Below are 15,045 nucleotides of genomic sequence, written 5' to 3'. Positions count from 1 at the left end.
ATTTTCAGCAGGTCTACTCTGAGTAGGATTAGCACTGACTACAACCCAGTATTTTGATAGACTGGAAACCATGCAAGGGTCTGGACCTCACCTTCTTCAACCTTGTGTCTTTTAAAAAATAGGTAATGCTCAGTCTTCAACAGAGAGCCCAGAAGCGGGCCAGTTACATTCTCCGTCTCGAGGAAATAAGCCCCTGGCTGTCTGCCATGACCAACACTGAAATAGCTCTCCCTGGAGAAGTGTCTGCCAGAGACACGGTCACAATTCATAGTGTAGGAAGCACCATAACAATTCTGCCTACTAAAACCAAGCCCAAGAAGCTCCTGTTTCTGGGCTCAGATGGGAAAAACTACCCATACCTTTTCAAAGGTGAGAACGTTCTGTAACTTCTCCTTGTCCTAAGCAGAAAAATTTTAATGGAGGATATATTGCATTCCCTTTTCCAGTTACATTACGTACTGTCTGGTTTGCGTCTATTTTTCACTGCAGGACTGGAAGACCTGCATCTTGATGAACGGATCATGCAGTTCTTATCCATTGTTAATACGATGTTTGCTACCATCAATCGCCAAGAGACACCCCGTTTCCATGCCAGGCATTACTCTGTTACTCCACTAGGAACACGATCAGGCTTAATTCAATGGGTGGATGGAGCCACTCCTTTATTTGGACTTTATAAAAGGTGGCAGCAGCGAGAAGCAGCTTTACAAGCACAAAAGGTAATGACTACATTATACATGCTGGCACCAGTTGTGAAGTAAACTCTGTAATTTTACATTATAATTCATGGAAGTATTAACGGTTACTGAGACAGAATCAAAATTCTGATTAAAATTCTAAGTATATGCTGAAATGTGGTATCTTATAAGGGTTATTTTAAAATTAAATTGGGGTGCAGAGATTAATTAGAACACCTGATCATAATAATGAAATGTCTGTGTGTGTGTGTGTGTGTGTGTGAGAGAGAGAGAGAGAGAGAGAGAGAGAGAGAGAAATGTTGTGTGTGTGTTGAACGGTGTGTATGTGTCCTTTTCTCAGCCTGCAGAGCTGTAACTTGGAAGGCTGGGTTTGGTGCTGAGGACATCTATGAACTCTGCTCTAGTATGATAGCAGATCATAGAAACTCATGTCTTTAAAACGTGTGTGTGTTGTTGTATGCACAAGTTCAGACCTGCTCTGTGCAGTGTCTCTTATCTTATGTAGCTTATGCAGACACGGAGGTTTTCTTTTGAAGAAAGCGTTCACTGAGTCTGGAGTTAGAGGCACCTCCCAGTCCTTCTGCCGCTCCAGATGCAGAAATCTGAAAGAGGCAGAGATTCTATATGAACATTGGTCCCTGGGACGAATTGCTCCTGATTCCAGTACTGCCTATATGGAAAACAAGAGCAGTACTGCTTTAATTAAGTTAAGCAATACTGGCTATAGGAGAGTGCATATTCTTGGAGCAGGAAAGGGATGGTGCATACCAGAGCCTAGATGCCATAAGAATCCCGTCTTCTGTCTTGCTGTCCGTGTGCAGCACAGATATAGCAGTCATGGGAAATAATAGTTGGAGCAACAGCACCTAATGCAACAGGAGATCTTGGAAAGCAGAGTGGGAAACTGGGAAACAATATGAGGCACACCCCCCCCGGCTAATTCTTCTTAAATTGATTTAGCTTGGAACTGCAGAAGGGTCAGTAGCAAGGAGCACCCTATATATTAAATGCAAACACAAAGATTTATTCATCTGTTGCAAACAATCTTTCAGCCAGGGTTTAAATATATGACATGTTGATTCCGTCTCCCAAGATATAATGGAATAGTAGTTGAACTGTGCAATTGACTTTTTTAGGCCCAAGATTCATACCAGACTCCTCAGAATCCTGGAATAGTACCTAGGCCTAGTGAACTGTACTACAGTAAGATCGGACCAGCTTTGAAGGCAGTTGGGCTTAGCTTGGATGTATCCCGTCGAGACTGGCCTCTAAATGTAATGAAGTCTGTTTTGGAAGAGTTAATGGAAGTAACACCTCCCAATCTTCTTGCTAAAGAACTTTGGTCATCATGCACTACACCTGATGAGTGGTGGAGAGTCACACAGGTATGTAGAGACCTTTCCTAATAAAATCTTAATGTTTGAGTAGGTTTAGTCTAATATCTCCTTGCCTTATGTACACAAACAACCATGCTTTCCATCTAAATTTGGTGGATTCTTGTAAAAATCCTGAGTGGCTTTTCTGAAGAGTTTCCCCTTATTTCAGAATAATTTTAATGGAAGAACAGACCATCTTTCATGATTGCTCTGGATGCCACTTAATTTCAAAATTTAAATTGGCAGATGTGCTTTCCCTCTAGGCAGCGGTCTGTTTTGGGGTCAGGGAGAGGCACAGCTTGTTGAGGATCACATGTATACATACATACATACATACATACATACATAGCTTCAGGAAAGGCACCTGTGATCCTTCACATGCTGTTGGAATTGTTAACATCAGCCCCAACCAGCATGGCCAATGGACAGGGAATTATGGGAGTTGTAGTCCAACATCACCTGGAGAGCAATAGGTACCTATCCCTCACTTGCTTCTTATACCACATCTGTTAGTCGGACAGTAGAAATATGAATGTGTCCGTGCTCATTCTTCTCCCTAGCCTGGTGCTTCTCCTTGAGCATAATTAGCCTTTGTGTGGATAAGGGAGCATGTGGCTTATAGTTAAGCTATATAATGACCCCCCCCAAAAAAAACTTTTAGTAGTTTTTTATTTAGAGTACACTTTTTAAAATGGTGGGGAAAAGAGATTAATAATGATGATACTTCCCTCCCCCCCCTTCCCAGTCTTATGCAAGATCCACTGCAGTTATGTCCATGGTTGGCTACATTATCGGCCTCGGAGACAGACATCTGGACAACGTTCTTATAGACATGACTACTGGAGAAGTTGTTCACATAGATTATAATGTTTGCTTTGAGAAAGGGAAAAGCCTTCGAGTGCCTGAGAAAGTTCCATTCCGGATGACACAAAATATTGAAACAGCATTTGGAGTAACAGGAGTGGAAGGCGTTTTCAGGCTTTCTTGTGAACAGGTAGGCCATGGGATATTGGGCTTTAAGGAAGTCTTGAATTTCTGTGAATGAAGCTTTTGCTTTATGGGGGGCCTTTTCAGTAGTGGTCTTAAGTGTGGAACGCCCTCCCCAGGAAGGCCTGCCGAGTCTTGCCACTGAATGCTTTCAGAAGTTGGGTTGAAAATCCCTAACACTGGATTTGGGCTTGGTAGCTAATTGCAAGTGCACATTTTAAATGATACATGTAATACGCTTTAAAAACAGGTTCTGCACATCATGCGGCGAGGACGAGAAACCCTTCTGACATTATTGGAAGCTTTTGTTTATGACCCACTTGTGGACTGGACCGCAGGGGGAGAGGCAGGGTTTGCTGGAGCAGTGTATGGTGGAGGTGGGCAGCAAGCTGAAAACAAGCAAAGCAAGAGAGAGATGGAAAGAGACATCACACGTAGCCTCTTCTCTTCCAGAGTTGCTGAAATAAAGGTATGTTCAGTCCTTTAAAAAATTCGTTTTATATGTATCTGCTTGTTACTTTAGATTCCAGGAACAGTGGGCAAAGTTGCTTGCAGGAATTAACTCGAAACAGGTTTTAGATTACAGTATTTCAAGCACGCTTCCATCTTAGTGAATCTATTTATGCTGTAACTTTAGAAATACATACACTCACAACATGAGGGTTGTTTTTTTTAAAATTTTCTTACAAAAATGTGATTTTTCGATTGACTTGCCTAAGATCCAGGACAAAGCGCTGCCTCCTGGAAATTCCCCCCGGAAGTCAATTTCGCCTTTGAAATCCCAGTAATGTCTGGGAAAATCCAGACATGTGGCAGTCCTAGTCCAGGGGAATTTTTGGTAATCTGAGAAACTGATTGATAATACAAAATGCACATTTCACCAAAGGAAAGACTGATGATAGTCAGAACCCTGAAAACAAACAAAAACAGGCAAAACATGCCATCAAAACATAACAGACAAGAAAATCGGCAAATCAAAGTAGGCAACCTCCCCAATAAAACCTCAGTTTTAAAATTAAATGGAAGCGGGAGGCCCTGATGGGTGGTTAGGTGGTTGTTTGAAGATGCTGTGGTGACCATGAACAGCATGTTGGAGACCCAGTTTTTGCCATGCTGTCATTCAAACATTAATTTTGCTCTGAAGTTTTAAAATGTGTGACTTGTTCACCTTTTTATTTGTTTAATATTCAGTCTAATTTAGTGATAACAATATCAGTTTCACTCCACTTGTGATACTGGTAGTGAAAAGTGGTAGCAAGTGTTATTCATAAGTAAGTAACATAAATCTTGTCTACAGGTCAACTGGTTTAAGAACAGGGATGAGATGCTGGCTGTGCTTCCTAAGCTGGATGGCAGTTTAGGGGAATATTTAAATTTGCAAGAGCAGTTGACTGATGTTGAAAAATTGCAAGGCAAATTACTAGAAGAGAGTGCCTACCTGGAAGGAGCTGAAGCAGCGGATCACCCATGTCACACACTGCAGAACAGGTACAAGAAATCTCACTTTAGCTTAGATATTCAAATGCTTTATGGAAATTCAAAACTGCATATGTTTCTCTAGAATTTGGAGTTGGGGGGGAAATCGCTTAATGTGGCTTCTTCCTTTTTAACACAGATATTCTGAACACACTCAGCTGCAATCTCAGCAGAGAGCAGTGCAAGAAGCAATCCAGGTGAAACTGAATGAATTTGAGCAGTGGATATCTCATTACCAAGCTGCTTTCAATAATCTGGAAGCAACTCAGCTCGCAAGTCTTCTTCAGGAAATCAGTACCCAAATGGATCTTGGTAATGAAACAAATTAGGTGGTCCTCCCCCCCCCACCCCATTGTCCATATTGTGAGGCAGAGCAAGGTGGCAGATTAAGGGCAAGTAAAATGGTGTTGGGGGGTGTTTTTGTTTTTACTACATGGTGTTAACATTTTTATATGTTCAGGATACTTCTTTATTACAATACTGTACTGGTCAGTCAGCTGCTGAATGTCTGCTGCCTTTGGAATGCATTGCATTGGTATGCAATGGATATCAGGTTATTCTTGGCCAACCATAGGTAAAGGTAAAGGGACCCCTGACCATTAGGTCCAGTTGCAGACGACTCTGGGGTTGCAGCGCTCATCTCGCTTTATTGGCCGAGGAAGCCGGCGTACAGCTTCCGGGTCATGTGGCCAGCATGACTAAGCCGCTTCTGGCGAACCAGAGCAGCGCACGGAAAACGCCATTTACCTTCCCGCTAGAGTGGTACTTATTTACCTACCTGCACTTTTACATGCTTCCGAACTGCTAGGTTGGTAGGAGCAGGGACCGAGCAATGGGAACTCACCCTGTCGCGGGGATTCGAACTGCCGACCTTTTGATCGGCAAGCCCTAGGCTCTGTGGTTTAACCCATAGTCCCAACCATACTGTGTGCATAGTCCTTTAGCTTCAACAAGGGTAGTCAACATGGTGCCCCCCAGATATTGTAGACTACCAGATGTTGTTGACTACCACTCCTATCTCCTCTGATCTGTGGCCTTGCTGACTGGGACTGAGGGAAGTTATGGTCTAAAATATGTGCAAGGCTGTTGCTGAACATGTTTTGCCCCTGAATATTTTCCTTCCCTGTACTTAGGTTTTAACATCCTTCTTTTTTTAATGGTTCATTTTGAAGGTCCTCCAAGTTATGTCCCTGCAACTACCTTCCTTCAGAATGCTGGACAAGCACACTTGATCAGCCAGTGTGAGCAGCTAGAGGGTGAGGTTGGTGCTTTCCTTCAGCAGAGGCGATCTGTTCTGCGTGGATGTCTTGAACAGCTACACAACTATGCTACTGTAGCTCTTCAGTACCCCAAAACAGTGTTTCAGAAACACCGCATTGAGCAGTGGAAGACCTGGATGGAAGAACTGATTGTTAACATGACAATAGAACGCTGTCAGGATCTTTACCGGAAGTAAGTTGTCAGTTGTTGGCACCCACAGAAAGTGGGAGGGTTAAATTATTTCAAGTCTTTGGTAGTTCAATTTCTGCGGGAAAATAAATTCTCAGAATAAACCATACTAATTTCTGCAAAGCTGAGCTCAGTTAAGTGTTGTGTATGTGTCAGCATGTAAAATGTAAGTATTTTTCTGCCTCATGTATCTCAACAGAAAATGGTAGGTGTTTAAGGGTAGAGCACAGATGATGCTAGGCATTTGCCCAGCATCACATTACAAAATGCATGAAAGAATATATATATTTAAATAAATATTTGTCATTTTATTGTTTGTCAGGTATGAAATTCAGTATGCTCCTCAGCCGCCTCCATCTGCGTGCCAGTTCATAACTACTACAGAAATGACTTTGCAGCGATACGCAGCAGACATCAACAGCAGGCTTATCCGACAAGTGGAACGTTTGAAGCAAGAAGCAGTCACTGTTCCTGTGTGTGAGGAACAGCTAAAAGAAATTGAGCGTTGCATTAAGGTCTTTCTTCATGAAAATGGAGAAGAGGGTTCATTGAGCTTAGCAAGTGTTATCATCTCGGCTCTCTGCACTCTTACCAGGTGAGATGCCTGCAAAATTTGACAAGAGGTGGTGGTTTTTTTCTTTTGTTTTTTGAACCCTCCTTCAAAAATACATTTCCCAAGGTTTTAAATTCCTTTAATTTCATATGTATCAAATTTACTTAACCATAATTCATGAAAATGCTTTATCTAGAAATGGAATATGCTGCATTTTTCCATGTATAAGACAATCTTTTTTCCTGCAAAAAAATAGTGATAAATTGGGGGTTGTCTTATACACGGGTTAATACAGTAAGTAAGCGAGGGCTGGAGCCCTGGTGGTAGTTATGGCACCAGTTCCGTCAGCCAGAGCGGGGGATTGTCAAAAAACAGCTCAGCAACTTTCTAAATTATTAAATTTCTTAATTTTGGGTTCCCAAAAATAGGGGTTGTCTTATACATGGGGCCGTGTTATACAGGGGAAAATACAATAGTATCCTTTCTAATGGGTTTTAAAAGATTAAGATGCATAAATTGGAACAAAAACTTCTATTTATTTACAAGCTATCTTTTTCATTTAGACGTAATCTAATGATGGAAGGTGCTGCATCCAGCGCTGGAGAACAGCTGGTGGACCTGACTTCAAGAGATGGAGCCTGGTTCTTGGAGGAGCTGTGTAGCATGAGTGGGAACGTTACGTGTCTTGTGCAGTTACTGAAGCAGTGTCATCTGGTCCCACAGGATTTAGATATTCCTAATCCAGTTGAAGCATCAGAAGCTATTCACCTAGCTAATGGAGTTTACATCTCACTTCAGGTGAAATATATCTACAACGTGTGTTTGTAGCAGCTCATGCTAATATACAAACCCCTTTGTAGTAAGCTGTAATAAGTTGAAGTAAAGTTGGAATAATGCTACAGTCCTAAATAGGTTTATCTGGGAGAAAGACCCACTGAGAATAGGGGACTGACTTCTGAGAATACAATTGAGAGCATATTCTAAACACTTACATTTGTTCTCCTTATTAACCAGCAGCACATTATACTTTGAAAACTCAATAATAATAATAATAATAATAATAATAATAATAATAATAATAATATAATACCCCACCCATCTGGCTGGGTTTCCCCAGCTACTCTGGGCGGCTTCCAACAGAATATTAAAATACAATAGTCAGTTAAACATTAAAAGCTTCCCTAAAAATTGTAGCATAGACATCAGATACTTTGCTGCTATCTTCTTGTTTTCATGCATTTGTTGTTGTTCCGCCAGGAGCTGAATTCAAATTTCCGTCAGATTATTTTCCCAGAAGCACTTAGGTGCTTAATGAAAGGAGAATATACTTTGGAGAGCATGCTTAATGAACTGGATAACCTGATCGAACAAGTTACTGATGTTCCTTTGCAAACTCTGGTTGAGTCTCTTCAAGCTTACCTAAGAAACGCCGCAATGGGGCTTGAAGAAGAAACACATACTCATTGTATTGATGTTGCAAGGTAAATCATTGGGTTTGTTGTATCTGGTGCAAATGCTTGCTTTAAGAGTTAGCTTGAAACAGCCCACAATCATGGGTCATAAGACAACATGCCATATGGTGGCTTGTTTGTGCCCTGTGTGACACCCACAAGACACCCACATTCACAACTTAGCCATGGTTTAAAAAAAGCTACAGCTTAGCGTGATCTGAAATGTGTTGAAGGATTAGTCAGTTATTTGACATTTCTTTAACCAAATGATAGGCCTGCCGTAGTGTTTGTCCTTAAAACTATTTGGATATTCAGGTCCTAACTACCCTTTTTGCTTCTTTCTTTAGGATGCTTCACGCCCAATATGGTGAACTGATTCAGCCAAGGAATGGCTCGGTTGACGAAACACCCAAAATGTCAGCAGGCCAGATGCTGTTGGTAGCATTTGATGGAATGTTTGCCCAAGTGGAAACAGCATTTGGCTTATTAGTTGAAAAGGTAAGGTTACTACTAAAAAGGTTACTTACTAAAGCTAACTTTGGAAATAAGGTCCAGGCAACTCCCAATTCACACGGGGGTTGCGTTCTGAGTCATCGCGTGCCATGCAGAGCACACTGCACATAAATCCGCCTCGCCCCTTTTTCCAGCCACTTCCAGTTTGCCGTGATGTGTGCATGCACACATCATTTGGTCTTTGTATTTGGCAGATGACCTAACATTTTTCTTATTTTCCTCCAGTTAAACAAGATGGAAATACCAGTTGCCTGGCGTAAGATTGACATCATCAGGGAAGCTCGCAGCACCCAAACTAACTTTTTTGATGATGATAACAATCGGCAGGTTTTAGAAGAGATTTTCTTTTTAAAACGACTGCAGACAATAAAGGATTTTTTCAGACTCTGTGGCACTTTTTCTAAAACTCTTTCAGGTAAGTTCATACAACATTCCTAGTTTACATCTCATTAGGTAAAGTTAAGCACTGTTGTCTGCCTTGAATCTTAAAGTGAAATTACAAATAACAGTATCTATGTGTTAAACAAAATAAAACATTGGGCTCAGCAGATTTTCATCTTGTATTACCTGCATGTTTTAAAGCTGTGATGTAATGACTACAGTAGCAGCATTCTCAAAATACATGGGTTATACGGTGCCATGAACAACTTCTAGTAGTACCATAAGAATTAAGCTGTTACACAAAACAAAAAAACAAAAACAAAAACCACAACTGGTTAAAAGGTGCAGAAGACAGCCAGTAAGCACAGGAAATTTATTTCCATGCTTGCTCAAGCTTTCTTTGTGAAGAGCAAACCCAGAGTTTTCATGTTTCCTCTGTGATGTTTCAACACTTGCTTTATTATTGAACCAGTACATATTACTGAATGTATTGACTGTCGAATTATTTTGGCATTATTTGGAAGGCAGCAAAACGGAATAGATGTTTGCTTCCATGTTTTCATTTTCCCCTAGAAAAGAACCAAGAACATTTTTAATTAATTCAGGAATGCTATTGTGGAGTTAGCCAAATCAGTGTGCCTTAAAGCATGTACCAGCCTGTTAAAATGGGGTTTATATTTATCTCAGTCAGCTTGGACCTTGCCCATTTGCATTTCATAAGAGTACCATTGTAATCTTGGCTGCAGTTAATTTATGTTGTCAGCTCTCTAGAGCAGAAATTCGATCTAGATTCCTGGTCTGTATGTATTTGTTCAATGGCTGTTTCTTTTGTTTCTTTTTTTGTAAGGTGTAAGTTCAATTGAAGATCAAAGCTCTATGAATGGACCAGTGCCAATGGTAAACGTGAAAACCTTGTATCGGAATTCTTGCTTTAGTGAAGACCAAATGGCCAAACCAATCAAAGCCTTCACAGCTGACTTTGTCCGGCAGCTTTTAATCGGCCTTCCCAATCAAGCCTTGGGACTTACATTGTGCAGTTTTATTAGTGCTCTGGGTGTAGATATAATTGCTCAAGTAGAAGCAAAGGATTTTGGGGCTGAAAGCAAAGTCTCAGTGGATGACTTGTGTAAGAAAGCTGTAGAACACAATATCCAAATTGGCAAATATTCACAGTTGGTTATGAACAGAGCAACAGTGCTGGCCAGTTCATACGACACCGCATGGAAGAAGCATGATCTGGTGCGGAGACTTGAAACCAGTATTTCTTCTTGTAAGACTAGCCTTCAGAGAGTGCAACTACACATTGCTATGTTCCAGGTAAGTCTTCAAACTTGTATTTCATTTCAGAATATTTGCTACAGATGTAGAAAGTTGCATAATAAACTAATTGTCTTTGGTGCCATACCTAAGTTGTGGAGAGAAGTTACCTCTTCAGATTTTAAACAGTATCGTACATTTAGAAGTAGCTTCATACTGTTTTCCACGTTATTGATCTGTGGAGCAGCCCTCTTCGTCATGTGAGGTGAACTTCATGGCTGCATGAGGATTTGAGAGTCCTTATTTCACCAACTTTGTCCATTTGCCCCTTGAAACCTCTCTCTTATTGAAAACCTGCAGGGTGGATTTCCTGCGGGCCTTTTGACAATACTTGGAAGCAGATCCTGTTCTCTGGTTCTGAGGGCACTTTGAATTTTTCTGGGCAGAAACTCTCTATCTTTGTTAGTCATGAAGTTTATAGCTACTGTTGTAGCTGTTGGGTACAGCTGAATTTTCATGCAGGTGTGGAGCAAAATTATTAAATGGCATCATTATATTTCTCTCAGCAGATCAATGTACAATTTGGATTTTCTGCAAAGCAGAGTCAGAATTCTGACAACTTTCCTTTTAAAAAAAGCAAAGCAAAGGGGAATGATAATCAGAACGTTTGGTGCACTTAAGGATTTTAGAAGCAGGATAGCTGCAATTTTTCAAAAGAGCTGTCACTTCACATTTACAGACAGTGTGAACATAAACACTTTTTATGTTGGTTATGTTTGTTGCTTATTGCTCTGTAAATGTTCACGGTTATTGACTTAGGCATCTTGATTAGGCTCTTGGGGCCGTATCTCACTGAACTTCTCAGTCTTACCATTTATATAGCATTATCATAACAGTGAATAGAAACATCTTTTTCTCTTGCCTTTCAAAAGTGGCAGCATGAAGATCTCCTCATCAATCGCCCACAAGCCATGACAGTCTCTCCTCCACCTCGGTCCGCAATCCTAGCCAGTATGAAAAAGAAACTTCATACTCTTGGCCAGATTGAAGCTTCAATTGCAGCAGTTCAGGTAAGTTTCTTCACTGCTCCATGGGGGAAGCAGTGGAGGACTGTTGAGGAAAAATATGGAAGCAAAATAACTGGTCTTTCATCAATATTTGGGAATATTGTCCAGCTCCATTGTTACCATAAATATACTGAAACTGCAAGAATGGTAATGGATGTTTGAAGTGCCTTGTTTTCAAGTCATACAAATCTCAATTATAGCGGTGTTCAATCCTACTTTACTGTGGGGCAAGTTCAGGGTTTTGAATTAAAGTCAAATCTTTAATAACAGTTTTTACAAGATTGAACTCTTTAGACTCTTATATCAAGCTGAAAATCTGTAGTGACGGGTGATGTAATTTTTGATAGCCCTCCACAGTTTGATCACTTTGGAAGCTGGTCATAAGAATCTGAGCCAATGTCATCCTGCAGTGTGTACCCTAGATTTGACAGCTGAATCTAGGGACCTGTGGCAGGGGTGCAGTGCACGAGTGTCTTAGGTTGACTCTTATCAAATCAGTATCTTATGTACCACTTTTGGAGAGTCTCCAGAATTTTGTATATTTTTGCTGTCCCAGGTTGCAGTGTCATCCAGTCAGCTAGTGGCTGGGTATGTGGAAATGTGTGTATGTCACAACCTTTCTCTCTTCAATACATGGATACTGATACTGCATAGAGGCACATTTTGAAAAGATTTTGTTGGTTGGGAAATATACCGTCCTAGTTTGCCCTGCTGGTTGCCAGAACTGAATATGTTGGATTCCTTGCCCTTGTTATAATAGTAGTTAAGTAATTGCATCTGCTCAGGCCCCAGGTATAAGCAAAAATTGTAAGATTTAATGCTTTTGATTTTCGTTCTATCAACAATCTCAGGAAAAGCTGGCAGCACTTGAAGCAAGTATTGAGCAGCGTTTGAAGTGGGCAGGAGGTGCTAATCCAGCATTAGCACCAGTTCTTCAAGATTTTGATGCCACAATATCTGAAAGAAGAAATCTTGTCCTTAAGGAAAGTCAGAGAGCTAGCCAGGTACTACAACTAGCATGATGTGATGAGTTTGAGTTGATTTTCACTAACAAACTCTGTGTATAAGAGAGCAAAAAACTTTTATCAGATGGGATCAGGCTTAAGGAGAAAAGCATTTGCCGTATGTAGGGAGCTATTTTGGAGTGAATACTAATGAGGTCCAAAATACAAAGGGCTGTTTGGGATTTAGTTATTTGTGTGTGTCGTAACTATCTAGCAGTACATATTGTCACATTTCTTTCTTTGTGATACTTTGAATCGAGTTGCATTTTAATCACATTTGACATCATTATCTTAGTTATTTGGCTTTGACCTTAATTTGTGGTGTAACTACATCTCTTGATAGTATAATATATATCATAACTCCATAGTGATTCTTGATCATTTCAGTTTAGGCCTTGTTTAATCTTTGGTCCCGTAATTTCTCAGCCCATTGTAATAATATAAAAATTATACAAGACAGCTTGAAACCTAGATTTTAAATTGCTACTTCAAAGATGAAATCAAGTCTCAGACCTCAAAATATTTTGTTGGTGCTGGTGGGCTAAATTTTGAACGATGCAACAAAAATTGTAATTCGTGTGTTTGTGTGTGTGTAATAAAAAATTGGGTATGACTGCAGAATAGCAGTAGAATATATATGTTTTAAATAAAGTAGTCAGTTTCCTCTCTGGCAGCCTTTCAGTGCATTTTTTGAAAATAAAATCTAGAAGCTTAAGCTGTGTGTGAATGTTATGAGCCTTTTCTCTCTGTGCCTTGCCTTTCAGGTTACTTTCCTCTGTAGCAACATCATTCATTTTGAAAGCTTGCGTACCAGAACAGCGGAAGCCTTAAACCTAGACACTGCCTTGTTTGAACTTGTCAAACGTTGCCAGCAAATGTGTTCCTTTGCTTCACAGTTTAACAGCTCAGTTTCTGAACTGGAACTTCGTTTACTTCACAGAGTGGTGAGTGTAAGACGCACACCCAATGGGTGGGGTGCAGTGGGCAGGGAAAAGGTGCATTGGCTTCTTTTACATATAATACCAAATCATGTTAGGCTGCAAGAACTGTGCACTGAGGTCACTCTCCCCCTTCTCCTTGAGGGTTCTGATTCTCCCTCTCATTTCCTAGTTCAGGCAAACTGTGGTTTATGAAAGCCATAGCTTCCTTCCAAATGAGAACTGGAAAATTCTGACTTCTCACAAAACATAGTTTTGTTGCAAACAACAACAACAACCATCAAATTGCTTGAATGAGGAAAGCAAGGAGGGAGTACATGAGTATTAAAAAAATGGTTGGACTAATGTGTGTTAACAGGATCATCTGCCTCGACTCTGACATGCCAAACCATGTTGTGTTGTCTAATCATGTTGCCAAACCATGTTGTGTGTAGAATCCAGATCATGGTCTTGAGCTTGCAAATATACAGGCAAACAATGGTTGTTTACTGCTCAGTGGTGTTCATTTTCTGTCTGCTCATCACTCCCATCTCTAGGCACAGTGATCTCTGGGAGTGAAGCAAATACTGTTACTGTAGCTTGTCAGTACAGATACCGTGCTAAACTTGTTGCACACCTTGATTTGTAAATAGTTTCTGGTGCTGACTTGCCAGCCAATGTATCAATTCAGCCTTCATGATAAATCATGGCATTATTTAAGTCACTGTTTGCTTTGAAGTCTGAACTGAGCCATTGCAAATTATAGTAACAACACATCTCAAAATGCCTGTGCTCGTTTAAGATTATAATTGGGATGGGGGTTGGCAGCAAGTGTCTTTCAATCTGACTTTAATACATGTATTGATTTTATTTGCCTCATTAAGCAAAGAATATCAGGGTCCTATGTACTAAATTATCTTTCTTAGCTTCAGAAGAACAGAGAATTTAGACTGGCAAACAGTAATTTGCTCAAAGCCTCTAAGTTTCATAGCTCGGTGGGGAACTGATCTGGCCTTGCTTGGAGATGAGTTTCAGTAGCTTGACTGGTATTTGGAAACTTGTTTTGTTACAGGGCACCAATCTTGACCATCCTATTGGTAGCACAGAATGGCTTCTTTTGGCTCATAAGCAACTGACGCAGGACACGTCTACCCAGAGGACCGTGCAAATAGAGAGAGAGCAACAGATAGAAACTGTGTGTGAAACCATTCAGAATCTGGTTGATAGTATTAAAACTGTGCTCACTGGACACAACAGGCAACTTGGGGATGTCAAGCACTTGCTGAAAGCCATGGCAAAGGTAATGCCCAATTATTCATTGGTGGGGGAATAGAACAGAAAACACTTTGATGTTCATGGAATACTTTCTGAAGTTATGGGGAGGCGGATAAATAGTGGATAAAAACTATCATTTTTCCAAGCTTCTGTTTCCAATAGTGAAGTCATAATAAATGTTACTATTACAGGATGAAGAAGCAGCGCTGGCAGATGGTGAAGATGTTGCCTATGAGAATAGTGTTAGACAGTTCTTGGGTGAATATAAGTTATGGCAAGACAATATTCAGACAGTTCTGTTTACATTAGTTCAGGCCATGGGTCAGGTTCGCAGTCAGGAACATACTGAAATGCTGCAAGAAATTACTCCCACCCTGAAAGAACTGAGAACCCAGAGTCAAAGGTAAGCAGACATTCTCTGAATTCTTGTAAATTTGTGTATTTGGCTAAAAACAAAGAATATAATGCAGGCATAGGCAAACTCAGCCCTCCAGATGTTTTGGGTCTACACAGGGGCGCCGACTTATAAAAAATAATGGGGGGGCCCATACTGGCGGCAGGATGGCAGTGGTGCTTTTGCATGCAAGAACCGGCCTGCCCTCCCCAGGCTTCGCGCCGGGAGGCGGCCACCCCCTCCTACC

At 40.7% G+C, this 15,045-nt stretch overlaps 1 protein-coding gene across 1 annotated transcript in view; it reads left to right on the top strand.

Moving 5' to 3' along the window:
- Window positions 1-15,045, top strand: part of SMG1 (SMG1 nonsense mediated mRNA decay associated PI3K related kinase) — a 75,675-nt gene that overhangs the window by 53,190 nt on the left and 7,440 nt on the right. Inside the window, exons 40-58 of the mRNA XM_081169304.1 lie at window positions 123-369; window positions 490-719; window positions 1,835-2,083; window positions 2,820-3,068; window positions 3,312-3,530; window positions 4,359-4,549; window positions 4,677-4,849; window positions 5,710-5,989; window positions 6,309-6,581; window positions 7,103-7,337; window positions 7,797-8,020; window positions 8,338-8,488; window positions 8,729-8,918; window positions 9,732-10,201; window positions 11,074-11,211; window positions 12,060-12,212; window positions 12,977-13,156; window positions 14,202-14,429; window positions 14,596-14,807. Of these exons, the coding sequence (XP_081025430.1) occupies window positions 123-369; window positions 490-719; window positions 1,835-2,083; window positions 2,820-3,068; window positions 3,312-3,530; window positions 4,359-4,549; window positions 4,677-4,849; window positions 5,710-5,989; window positions 6,309-6,581; window positions 7,103-7,337; window positions 7,797-8,020; window positions 8,338-8,488; window positions 8,729-8,918; window positions 9,732-10,201; window positions 11,074-11,211; window positions 12,060-12,212; window positions 12,977-13,156; window positions 14,202-14,429; window positions 14,596-14,807 (4,292 nt within the window). The remainder of the gene's footprint in view (window positions 1-122; window positions 370-489; window positions 720-1,834; window positions 2,084-2,819; window positions 3,069-3,311; window positions 3,531-4,358; window positions 4,550-4,676; window positions 4,850-5,709; window positions 5,990-6,308; window positions 6,582-7,102; window positions 7,338-7,796; window positions 8,021-8,337; window positions 8,489-8,728; window positions 8,919-9,731; window positions 10,202-11,073; window positions 11,212-12,059; window positions 12,213-12,976; window positions 13,157-14,201; window positions 14,430-14,595; window positions 14,808-15,045) is intronic.

The sequence above is a fragment of the Podarcis bocagei genome, assembly GCF_964188305.1.
Source record: "Podarcis bocagei genome assembly, chromosome: 14".
Classification (NCBI taxonomy): Eukaryota; Metazoa; Chordata; class Lepidosauria; order Squamata; family Lacertidae; genus Podarcis; species Podarcis bocagei.
The sequence above is the reverse complement of the archived record's forward strand: the minus strand, read 5'-3'. Positions and strand labels throughout refer to the sequence as shown.